Here is a 12,668-nt window from a genome sequence, read left to right as displayed (position 1 = left end):
CTCTGAAGAAGGAAATGGCAAAACACTCCAGTATCCTTGCCAAGAAAACTCCACAGACAGTGTTGGTATAATATGGTCCATAGGGTTACAAAGAGTCGGACATGACTGAACAACAACAAACAATAAACTAAACCTTATCTAAAGTTAGTTTTTAATTCACTAAACTTTATTTTAAAATAGAGATTTTGCAAAGGTTACCAGTAAATTTAATTTTTTCCCTTAAGCTAAAATCCATAACAAAACTTTTCAGCCTATATGTTGCCTAAAATAATAGCTAACCCTTACATAGTATTTTAAGCTTTATAATGTGATTTATATATTATTCTCTCATTTGATACTGCTGATGGAACAGTAGATAGAGCCCTGGGACTGGAATCAGGAAGACCCGAGTTCAAATCTAACCTTAGGCACTTACTAACTGTGTGACCCTGGACAAGTCACAACCTCTGTTTGCCTCAGTTTCTTCATCTGTAAAATAAGGATAATAATAGCAACTACCTTACATGGTTGGTATGAGGTTCAAATGAGATAATAATTGTAAAGTGTTCAACACAATACCTAGCACATGGTAAGCAATATATAAATGTTAGTTATTATTATTATTATTACTATTATTATAGTGCTACATCTCTATTTTATGGTTGAAAAAATTGAAGCTAAAAGAGGTTAAATGATATATCCAAGGTCACAAAGCTAGTAAGTATCTGAGGCAGGATTTAAACCCATCTTCCTGATTTCATGGCCAGTGCTCTATGTAGTATGGCATATGGATACTCTAAAGAGAATTTTTCCAAATATACTTTGCTCCCCTAGCCTTGGACTTTGACATGTGAGTTTAAAGACTGATGGCCAAAAGTGGGTCATTTTTAAATCTAAAATTTTCAACATTTTTTTTCCTTTCTTACCTGTACCAACCAGAGAACCAGGGCTATATCCTATAGGCTGAACAAAAGAAAAATGAAGTGGCTCAATGCCTGAAAGGGGAGAAAATGTCTACTGGATTTTTCCTTGGAACAGTCTACAGTCTACCAGACTCCCAAGAAAGGAGTAGGGTACCTTCTGGGGCAAAAAGAAGGTTGATAGCCCACCTGACCCAAAAAGGAAATGAGTTTTGCCAAGTATAAGCCCAGCTAGAGTAATTAATACAGCACTAGAGAGAGAACACAGAAGAGGCTTGTAGAAGGAGGCAGCCAAAGGACTAAAGGTGCCTCCTGTCTTTCTTTGCACCAGTTTTGTGGAAGCAGCAAAGGGGAAGTGAGTCAGAAGAAGGGGAAGGAAACGATAGTATCATGAAGACTGCAGCAAGATGATGTCCCCAGAGATTGAGAAAGCCATACTGCCCAAGCAGCTCCACCATAGGTGCTAGCACATTACAATGTGTCTAGTAAATTTTACACACCCTGAAAACATACCAAACCTGAGTGACTGGAAGAATGGTAGTATCCTTGACAAAAAGAAAGAATTTAGGAGGAGGGATAGGTTTAGGAGAAAAGAAAATAAGTTTGGTATAGAATGTATTGAGTCAATGGATTTCCAGGTAAAGACAGAGGGTAGGCAGTTGGAGATGGAGGACCAGAGCTCAGAAGAGGGATGAGAGCTGGATATGCAGATCTGGGAGTCATCTGCATATATATGAAAGCTGATGAGCTTGTCAAGAGTGAATAAACCCTGTCTTTATTTAACAAGTTATTAAATTAAATTAAATTAAATTTCATGAATGATTTGTGAGACCTCTCTTTATTGTCACATTTTGAGGGCATGAAGATAAACTTCAGCCTTGCTCTTGTCTGAAATATCACAATTTCCAAAGTACTCTGAACTAATAAGGCGTTGTTACTGTAGGAAAGCAGAAACATCTTTACTAACCACTTTGGATCTTTTCAAATGAAGTTTGTTGCATATAAACAAAGACCTAACAACTCATGGACCTAGTAAAAAATTTCTTTCATGTTTTATAAAAAAAATTTTAAGGAGTTAATTTCATAATGAAGGTCAGCAATGATTCTATACTGGTTTCCTTATTTGAAAAATGAAGGGAATGGATTAAATCAAGGAGTCTGTGTAGTAAGTTGGAGCGTTGAAATCCAGTCTATAGCTGCCTGGTCTTGTGCAGCCTGTGAGCTAAGAATGTTTTTTACATTTTTTAATACAATAAAGCTTTCAAAATGTAAAAACCTCAAGAGCCATAAAGAAACAGGCTGAGGGCTAGTTTGCTTGACTCCTAGTTTAAATGATCACTAAACTAGGATGGACAAGATATAGTTCTAAAACTTGAATAAGAAAGAGATTCATGCAATGGAGATGGGGAGTGGGAATATTTTGAAATTATATTTTCAACCAAAGGATGAAAAAAATAGAAGAGTTCCTTTGAGGTCACTGTGGCCCAGAAAGCAAAGTACTTATTTAACTTCTATGTCAGTACAACCTTAGTACAGTCACCTGCAACCTAGGAGACAGATGACTGTAAAGTGTATAGTGCCTTAGACACAAACAATAGTAGAATAAAAATAGGCAGAGCCAAGAAGGTCAAGAAAAGGTAATGTGAAAGTAGTTTATAACAAAATATTAAGGACTGGAAAAGGAGATTTTAAAAAAGAAACACAAACAACACATTTAATTTATACTGTTCTGTTTTTATTCTTTGGAGGCTAAAAATCTTTCTGCATGATTTAGGGTTCAAAACAACATATACCTCTCAAAATTTTGTGTAGAGCTTTCGATAAAACCACTAAGGGATGGTTCAGTTTTATTTCTCTGGTATGATATAATTTTATCAAGGTCACTACAGGTCTATCAATATAGCTCATTTGCATGACATTAACATTTCTATTTGAATCTTTAACTATTTCTTCTTGATTCTTTATGATTTTCTGTATTTGTCTATATTTAGAAGCAATATTCAGTGAACCTGCAGCAGGCTATATTCAGGAATTCTTTTCCTCTATATTTTACTTTTTAACTCTTTATCCACTATATAATACTTGTACAATAAGCTGTATTTTTGTAAATGTCATCATATGCATTTGTTTCAATTTAAAAAAATAACCCACATAGGATGAATACCTTTATGCAATTAAACTCAATTATACATAAACATTATCTGTATAAAAAAAACTTTACTTTTCTCCAATTTTTACTATATTTTCAAAGAGGCAAAAATATGATTTATAAATTTATGGAAGCAGAAATTTTGTATCTAATATGCAATCATAGCAAAGTCAAATCTCACTAACTCCCTATCTCTCACATCAGTACTTTTCTCTCCATTGCCACCACAACCCCCAGTCCAGGCCACGATCATCTCTCTCCTCAACTATTGCAGTACTTTCCTGATTGGTCTTCTCACCCCTCACCCCTCAACAAAAGCATTCTCCAGACCAACAGATAAAGATATAAAACATTTATTAAGAACTTATCACTTGATAGGAACCATGCTAAGTAAACACTTCGGATACAAACATAAGCAAGCAAGACAGTCTCTGCCCTCAAGAAACTTAAATTCTAATAGAGGGAAAAAACATTTAAGGGGCTTTGGAGATAGTGTAGCAGCTTAGTGCTCAGATAGTTGAGAAATGGCATGGAGTCCTCAGCAAAACAAGAGAAAACACTCACATTTCAGAGCTGTGGCCAAATCAGGAGTGGAAACTAAGAAAATGTGTGGGGAAATGAAGCTATAGCCACAGTGTGGGTGACATAGTGAGAAAATAGCCAAAAAGTGGTGTGGTAGCCTGCTTCCAAACAAGATAAAGTAAAAGTTCACCTCTCAGTACCTATGGGCAGAGTCCATGTTACAAAGTGGAGAGATGAGGATATTGGCCAAAGTGTAGAAAGTATGATGAAGAGATGGCCAAATCTCTTTGGCTGACAAATGGATATTCCTGAAGCATAGTTAAATCTAACCTTATCATTCCCCTGTTCAAGAAGTTTCAGTATCTTCGCCTTCTCAAGTTCCTTCCTTTCATTCAGTCTAAGAATTCTTCATCTTCTCTATTAAACTAGAACATAGACCAATGGAGATTGCTTCTAGTACAAAATACAAATTCCTATTTTATATTTAAAATTTGCTAAAAGAAAATCTTTGTTCAGGCCTTTGCCCTCAATAAGGAAGCAAACTCGGATAGAGAAAATTAAAGGAATTTATTGTGTACCTCAAGGCACCCAGGCACTGAGAGCACTGAACCAGGAATTCAAGCCATGAGCCAAGACAAATTTCACAATAAGACAACACAAACCTAACAGGCAGACGTTTCAAAAAGGGGATGAGCCATTGTGTGGAACTCCTTCCCCTTGCCACATCATCGGGAAGTGAGATCAGGGGTAAGGAAGATGAAAGGAAAGCCTATGTGGCTAGTGTTGACTAGCAGGTATTACAAATGACAAAGGGATGGAAGCAAAAGTACGTGTCTCAGACTGGCTGATGCCTCTCCCAACAGCATGTATCTGTAAGACGAGCAAGACAGAAAACAGGGGTCTCTAGGAGTGCATCAACATGTAGTTTAATAACTGGTTCTAGACTATCCGTGTTGATTAGCTATTAGTCTCCCTGGATCACATTACATTTCTGGGCCTTTGCTCAGTCCTGGCCTAGAAAGCTCCTTCTCTCACCACTGCCTTTAGCAATCTCTAATTCCCTTAAAGGCCTGCCCAAGTGCTACCTCCTGCGAGACAGCTATCCTTGTTTGCCTGAGTGATAGTGTTCTACCCTAAACCACTCAAATTACTTTCTACTAGTTTTGTGCAATCTTCTATTAACTTATCTGTGTAGATGCTATAGTGGAATATAAGCTCCATCAGGAAAGGAATTCCCTCATATTTTATATTTGCGTTCCTAGGGCACAGCTTGGTACATGGCATAGAGTAGGCATCCAATTAATGTTTGTCAAACTGAATAAAATCACACTTCAAATTTATAAGTCAAAATGTGTTAGGTACAAGTGTTTGTATGATAAAAAAAAGTTTTGTTAAGAAAGTAAATGTGACAGGATTTCAGGGGATAGGTTAAAACTTTTAAAAGATTTTTAAACTAGTAGCATATTAATTATTTGCATGCATAAATGGGTGCCATTATTCACAACAGAGTTATAGTTACTTATAAAATAAAAGTTGTAATAATATTGTACTTACGATTTTATTTATATTTGTGGGAACACTCAGATAAAGAAACTCTCCCAACCAATACAAATGAATACATTCTCTGAAACTTTTAGTCTTTGAGGGAGACATATATATTATGTATGTATGTATGTAAAGATTATAGTTTATATATATACATACATATACATTTTATATGTGTGTATCTATATGTATATCTTGCGCTCCCTAGTAGATTATACACTCCCTGAGAGCAGAGATTGTAGTTGATTTACTTTTATAGTTCTGTGAGTACTTGGCACAGTGTTTTTCACAAAGGAGGAACATTAAAAATATTTCTTTAATAGATTTTACTAAAATCAAAATATCTAATAAATACTAATACTAAATAAAAATAATAATATTAATATTAAAATAATAATACTAAATAAAATACTAATAGCTAACATTCATATAACACTTTAAAGTTTGCAAAACACTTTAAATATATCATTTCATTTGATCCTTGTAACAGCCGTATAAAATGCTATTATTATTCCCAATTTATAGATAAAGAAACAGAGGTTGAGAAAGATTAAGTGAACTTCTTAGCCTGTTTCCTCATGTCTCAAATCTTTTACTCTGCTATGTTGACAACTTCATCTTGAAGAAGGAGGTGCATAGCATAAGGGAAACAAATGGCTGTCAGAACTTTATGAGAAAGTTATCTTTCTCACACAAAAAAAAAATGATTTAGGTTAAGCTTGTCGAATTATCTTAGGGTCTCTGCTATAGACAAAGTGAGATATGTATTCCAAGGCTTTAAGAAGGCAGATTTCAAAAAGTTCAGATAAAAAATAAGCAGCACCACATGTCCAGTTACTGTCATGAAAAGCTAAACAAGGGGAATATGGAGTATCTCAGAAAGGTTATACCATACTTCATGGATGTTCGTAACCACTCATTAATATCTACTTCCCCTACGGGAATTACTGCAATAAAACACTTCTGGAGCTCTAGAAAAAAAGATAGTAAAGTTCAGTGACCAGTTCACAGAAGGTAGAAATTTAATAAACCAGTTGTCAAATTTATAACTGGGTTTACTTGGATATAGTTGAATCTGCAATCTCAAAGAGGGTTCTCCTTCCAAAGAAAGTTGGCAACTCATCCTTCCCTGCCCATACAATGAAACTCTTGTCCATGTACTCCAATAAATCACCACAAATGGTTCATCCAACATTCTAGGAGTTTTCTTCTAGAATTTTACATCATGTGCATATATATATATATGAAGCAAATATACTGTCCAAGTATCTCTTACTATTTTTTCCATTCATACATTTTTGCTGCTGATATCTTTATGCTGCTTCTCCTGAGCAATTCAGGAGAATTACAGTTGCAATTCAGAATATTACTATTGTAATATGTTGTTTACATCTTCTTCTCCACTGACCTTTGAATGACTCATAACTTCAATTCTTTAGTAACGATAGCATTCCATGACTTGTAGCTATATATCATCACTGGAAAAAGAGTAGCTTTAAAAATTTGGCTATTTGCTTCAAGGAGAAACTTGGAATCATTTAAAGAACTGTACAATTTCCCAAGTGCAATCCAGCCCTCTCTCTTCCTCCTATTTAATTCTGGACATAGATCACCATACATTTTCAGTGGCTTTTCTAGATATGGAGATATATGTATACATATCTATATATATAGATATGTGTATGTATATACACATACACATACACATACCTATACATACATACACATACACATACACACACACACATACATATATATCTACATATATAAAGAAAGCGCATGTACTGTCCATCAAGTATCTCTTACTGTTACCCATTGGTAACATGGGAATGGAATGCATTATATGAATCACATGTCCAAATGAGTATCATAGTCTCGACAATTCACTCTTGGTTTTTCCTCTATGGATAATTAATCCATTCTTCTGTGATTGACTGTGGACCTAATTCTGGAGGCTTTGCAATGTTTTAGGGCTTGATGCAACCGGTGCAATGTCAAAGGCAAAAGGGAGCACCCAGAGTTCCATCATCATCTTTAGGGAATCCTTCTTCCATTTGGACTCTGCACTAATCACCATCAATGATGCTGATAAACACTTGTGAGAAAGCATGTGTTTTCCTGTTTTATAATTCACTTAATAATCAGAGCTATCAAAGTTATCTCTATTATTGTATCTTTCAATGAATGCTGTATGATTTTGACTTACGCATGGAAAACACTGTGGGAGGCACTGTGGGGAACAGTTTGTTAATAAAAGTATCATTCTACCTTCTCTTGTCCATTATAATATGAATATCACTCATGATAATTTTAAAAATCATTATCACAAGTAGTACATTCATACTATCATTGTTTAGTGTTGTATACAAATCCACTAATTCAGGATTGTGCCAATTGTTTTCAGTCATTTTTCAGTCATGTCTGACTCTTTGTGACCTTATTTGGGGTTTTCTTGGCAAAGATAATGAAGTATTTGAGATTTCCTTCTCCAGTTAATTTTACACATGAAAAACTGAGGCAAACACAGGTAAGTGACTTGCACAGGGTCACACAGCTGGTAGGTGTCTGAGGCCAGACTTGAACTCATAAAGATAAGTCTTCTTGATTCCAAACCTCGTGCTCCATTCACTGCGCCATCTAGCTGTGCTACTGTAGGCAATCAATAACATTTACTATTTAATTACAAATTACACTTTGGCTGACTATTGATATCATTCCTGAGATACTTTAAGCAAAAGTACTATTTTCATGTTTTTATTAGTGGGGAAAAAAAGTTCAATATGTTTCTTGTAGGAGGTGACAAAGTATAAATGTTAATATTTCAGCTTCCAGAATAAACTGCCCATCATTATACTGGCCAAATGCTTGGTATTTTTATTCTAAGTTGCTGCCACAAAAACAGAGAAAAATCTAGTGAGAAACAGGCTGAAGAAGAGGAAGATCACACCAAGAGAGTTCCACCTCCCTTCTCTCTCAGAGGAGAAGAAACTACATATGAAGAGATTTTTCTGTCCCATACATTTTTACCTGGTATACACACACATGCACACACACACACACACACATACGCACACATACACACACATACACACACACACATACACACACCAAAAGTATGCTGTTTTGATAACCTCCATTGTATAAAATGGTATCAATATTATGTATTATTTTCAAAGGCTATATAATTTTTAATGTAAACACTCAAATCTCTGTTATATAATACTTTAATTTGAAAATGAATCTTTAGCTACTCATTTATACATTTGAGAAAACAGCAAGCTAAATTTATATGCATGTTTATCTCTTTAAGTTTCATAATCAAATCACATTTCTATAAGTCAATGTATATCTTAGCTATAAAATTCCTGATTTACTGAGAACCATTAGCCATACTAATATATGTAGTAAAAGAAATACACTCAGTTATTTCCCAATTCTTAATTCAAAGTACGTTACCAGTACAATCCAATTTCCACCTTTTCATCAAACTGAAAAGTTCATATCACTTGTATAAGCAGATAGGTATTTATTCTAAATAATATTTTTCCATATAACATTTTAAAGTCAAATGAGGTTCTGGTATCTTAAGTATACCATCATAGGAAAAAAACAATAAATAATTTCAATGCCAAGAAAACCCGAAATGGGGTCATGAAGAGTCAAATAAAAACTGAAACCACTGAACAACAACCCAAAATTCCAAGAGTTTAAAGATTTTTTCTTCCACTTTCAAAGAAAGAAAATAAACATTGTTTAATAACTATTTTTAAATTATGACTCTTAAGTGCCTTGTTAAGAAAATATTTTTTGGTAATCTATTTTATATTTAGTTCAGAATACTCATTAGGTAATGCAAACTCTATTGCTAAGTAGTATTTCAGATTACTCTCATCTTATTAACATCAAGCTTCATGTTTGAAAATGGTTAGTCACATAATTAAATATAACCTGTGAGAACAAAGAAATACTTCATACAAATATCCAATGCCCATATTGTGTCTAATATTAGTTTATGAGCATATATTAATATACCAATGTATTGTATATATCATTTTTGACACATAAGTACTTATTAGCACACTAATTAGGTATTATTAGGCAATAAAATACTCTATTGCTAAGTAGTATTTCAGATTATTACATTCCTCAGCGTCAAGCTTCATATTTGAAGATGGCCAGTCACATAATTAACTATAATCTGTGAGAACAAAGAAATATTTCGGGTAGATATCCATTGACCACATATGTGTTTGTCTAATATTATTCTATGTTCATATATATTAATATTAGCATGATGTCTTTGGGTTGTACTTTCCACTATCTCTCTCTTATACCCCCTCTCCTCCATGTACTCTGCAATCTAGTGACAATTGCCTCCTTGCTATTTCTCAAACAAGATACACCATCTCCTGACTCCAAGCATTTTCACTGGCTGTCACCCATACCTGGAATGACAGTGGAGGCTAGCTTTCACCTTTCTTTGTATCCTCAGAGCTTAGCATAGTGCCTGGCACGTAGCAGCTACTTAATAAAAGTTTATTGACTGATGAGAGACACAGAAAGCATAGATAAATTCTGAAAGTAGTCCACAATTTATATAGTAATATTTTGTTTCTACCATTTCCCTTACCACTATTGCTGACAAATAGCAAAATGACTAATTTTGATGTTCCTATTTTGATTTTGCCCTTGCAGACACTCTGATGACAAGGCTCTGATGACACAGTGATATAACGGCAAGCTGATGAAAAATGTAGATGAGAAGGCCTGGTTAGTGTTTTAAAGAGACATCATTTTTGAATAATCAAGAGCTCATTCTAATTCAACACCAAAAGAAGACTTTTCCACATACAGAAGTTTAAAATCAGCATTCCTGGAGACAGACATACAAAAGAACTACAAACAAAAAGTGAAAAAGTATATTAAAGAAATATGTTATTGCTTATACTATTCCAAGATAGAGATAAACTGCAATGATCCATAAGAGTTATGGAAGCTCCCAGATTAGGTTAGGTGAAGTTGGAGAAAACTTACTATTGTTCATTCATTTAAAAAAAAGTCTCTTAAGGAAATAAAAGTAAAGCTAAATACAACCTTGGTTCGATATTCTTTATTCATAAAATATATCATATAGGGATATATAGATTAATCAAATTTAAAAAGGAAGACTTTAGGAGTCATTAATTTTATCCATCCTAAAATTTATCTTTTCTTTATATTGATCTACAGAGTAAATATGTGTCAACTTCTATTTTTCCTCTAATATTAATTTATTTTAGATATCTCTTCTTGCTTGGTGTAGACAACATGTTGTTCAAGAAAAGAGAAGAGAACGAAATATTCCATGGTTGTATATGAGCATTGTATAACCTATTCCATCCCCAACCAAGTAGGCAGGTAACCTTGCCAAACAAAAGACAAAAGGACACTGAGCCCTGGACAGGGAAACTCAACATGTTGAGGACTTGTAAGGAGATTTATGACTGATGAAATAAAAATATCCTCTACAGATGGAGCTGGTATTAGGAAATAGTCCAACACATAAAGAACCACCCCTGGGTTTCTGCTACTCAAAATCCCAAACATTTTTTGATGTTACAATTAATAATCTACCAGTTCTAGTTAACATATTTTTAAATAAATATTAAAAGCACAACTTGTGAGGAAATGTGTTCTTGTAGAATTACGTCAGTGTGGGCAAGTAATTAACAGAAACCTATTGTACAAATAATTTATACATCATCACAAAACATTAAAATTTCTAGATCAAAAATCAGAAAGACAAACAGTTTTCTGGCTTGCACACATACACACAGGCAAATCTCACCATTTTTTGCCATTGCTACTATATAGAATGTTAATAACATTACTACATTTCCACCTCAGAAAAAAAAATGCTGGCCTAACAAGAAGGTATACTAAATCATATTCCCCCAAATCAAAAGAAATAAGGCAGGTATTATTATAATCCACCTACTGTGCAGTTTATTTTTGAAAAGAAAAACTTTGAACTTAAACTATCTAAGCATTTGCAATGATATTTGTTATATCACTGTGTCAGATATGTGTACTTTTTACATTAGAACTGGAATCCCTTTTTACATTAGAACTGGAATGAGATTCTTGTCCTCTACAAATCTCAAAGGTTTTCAACAGACAAACAGTGCCACCTTTTGGTTTCACACACATAGGCATTGCTATTTTTCTCCTATGATTCTAATTAACCCATGATTCAAACAAGTGAGTTAATGTATATATTGTGTCATAGAGTTCCGTGTTACATTTGTCTGGAAATATGATAAAAACTATGCATTTAATATGTGTGTATTATTATAAGCATGGATGAGAAAAAATCAAACATTATGAATCATAAGCTTGTCATCAATTGTATTAAGTATTATTCCCGTAAAATTTCTAATTATGTGAATTGCCACCATTTAATAATACATCTTTTAACTACAATAATGCATCTATTAACTGCAAAAATCTCAGTGTGTGAATTCTTCTTGATATGAAGGAAATAAATATTTCTTCCAGAAATTAAAGGTAAATAAAGTTGTTACTTTCTAAAAGCTAACTAAAAGATACATACCATATTTAAAGATGCATAATTTACTTTGTTGCTAATAACTGACTTTCATGAATGGTGGACTACACATGGAAATCAGAAAATATTATCTTTCATTATAGAATAACAGAAAATAGAAAAAATAAAAAAGTTTCACTCTTATTTACAACAATGACACAATATCATCACGGTGCACCCCATAATTCCTAACTTTCCAGTGGTTCAAGAGCACTATAATATTCAAAGAAGGCTGAAAAGGAACAACAATAGAGAGTTATTCAATAAGACCACATAGAGTCTGTAATCTTATCAATGTGAATATTCCCTCCATTGGCATAGGTGTATGTCCCTCATATTTTCAAGTCTCATAACTATAATGTTCCACTAGAGTGAACAAAAATAATTTTTTCAAGTATAGTCATTTTCAATGAATTACAGTTCTATAAAAACTCCAAATGAAAATGGAGTTTTCCAAAAGGCTAAATACTAATGGGAAGATAATGAGTCAAACAAATAAATAAATAAATAGAAGAACAGATTATGGATACAGAGTAGAATCAATGATGGGTAGATGGGTAGATAGATAGATAGATAGATAGATAGATAGATAGATAGATAGATAACTATATTTAGGATGACAGATTTAGAACTGGAAGGGATCTAATGTCATTTAGGTCAAAAGTTTCATTTTGCTGATGAGTTAACTAATGCCAAAAAAGTTAAGCTACCTGTCCAAGTCAATAAGTATTTGTCATGCTCTTGCAATGTGCTAGACACTGTGCTAAGGAATACCATTAATGCACTCAGGATACAAAGAAAAAGGAAAAAAAAAAAGACCTTGCCCTGAAGAAGCTTACCTTTTAATGGGGGAAGCAACATATATGAATTAGGTCTTGGAAAACAATGACAATAATAGCTAGTGTTTATACAGGACTTCAAGACTTACAAAGTACTTTACATAGGTTATTTTATCCTCAAAACAACC

General features: G+C 33.7%; 1 protein-coding gene across 1 annotated transcript in view; it reads right to left on the bottom strand.

Annotated features, from left to right (window-relative positions):
- Positions 1 to 11,846: 11,846 nt before the first annotated feature.
- The window catches only part of IMMP2L (inner mitochondrial membrane peptidase subunit 2), a 28,215-nt gene continuing 27,393 nt past the window's right edge, over positions 11,847 to 12,668 (bottom strand). The window contains 1 exon segment of the mRNA XM_027838881.1: positions 11,847 to 11,933. Within this exon segment, the coding sequence (XP_027694682.1) occupies positions 11,847 to 11,933 (87 nt within the window).

Source organism: Vombatus ursinus, unplaced genomic scaffold (assembly GCF_900497805.2).
Source record: "Vombatus ursinus unplaced genomic scaffold, bare-nosed wombat genome assembly UNPS02014830.1, whole genome shotgun sequence".
Lineage (NCBI taxonomy): Eukaryota > Metazoa > Chordata > Mammalia > Diprotodontia > Vombatidae > Vombatus > Vombatus ursinus.
The sequence above is the reverse complement of the archived record's forward strand: the minus strand, read 5'-3'. Positions and strand labels throughout refer to the sequence as shown.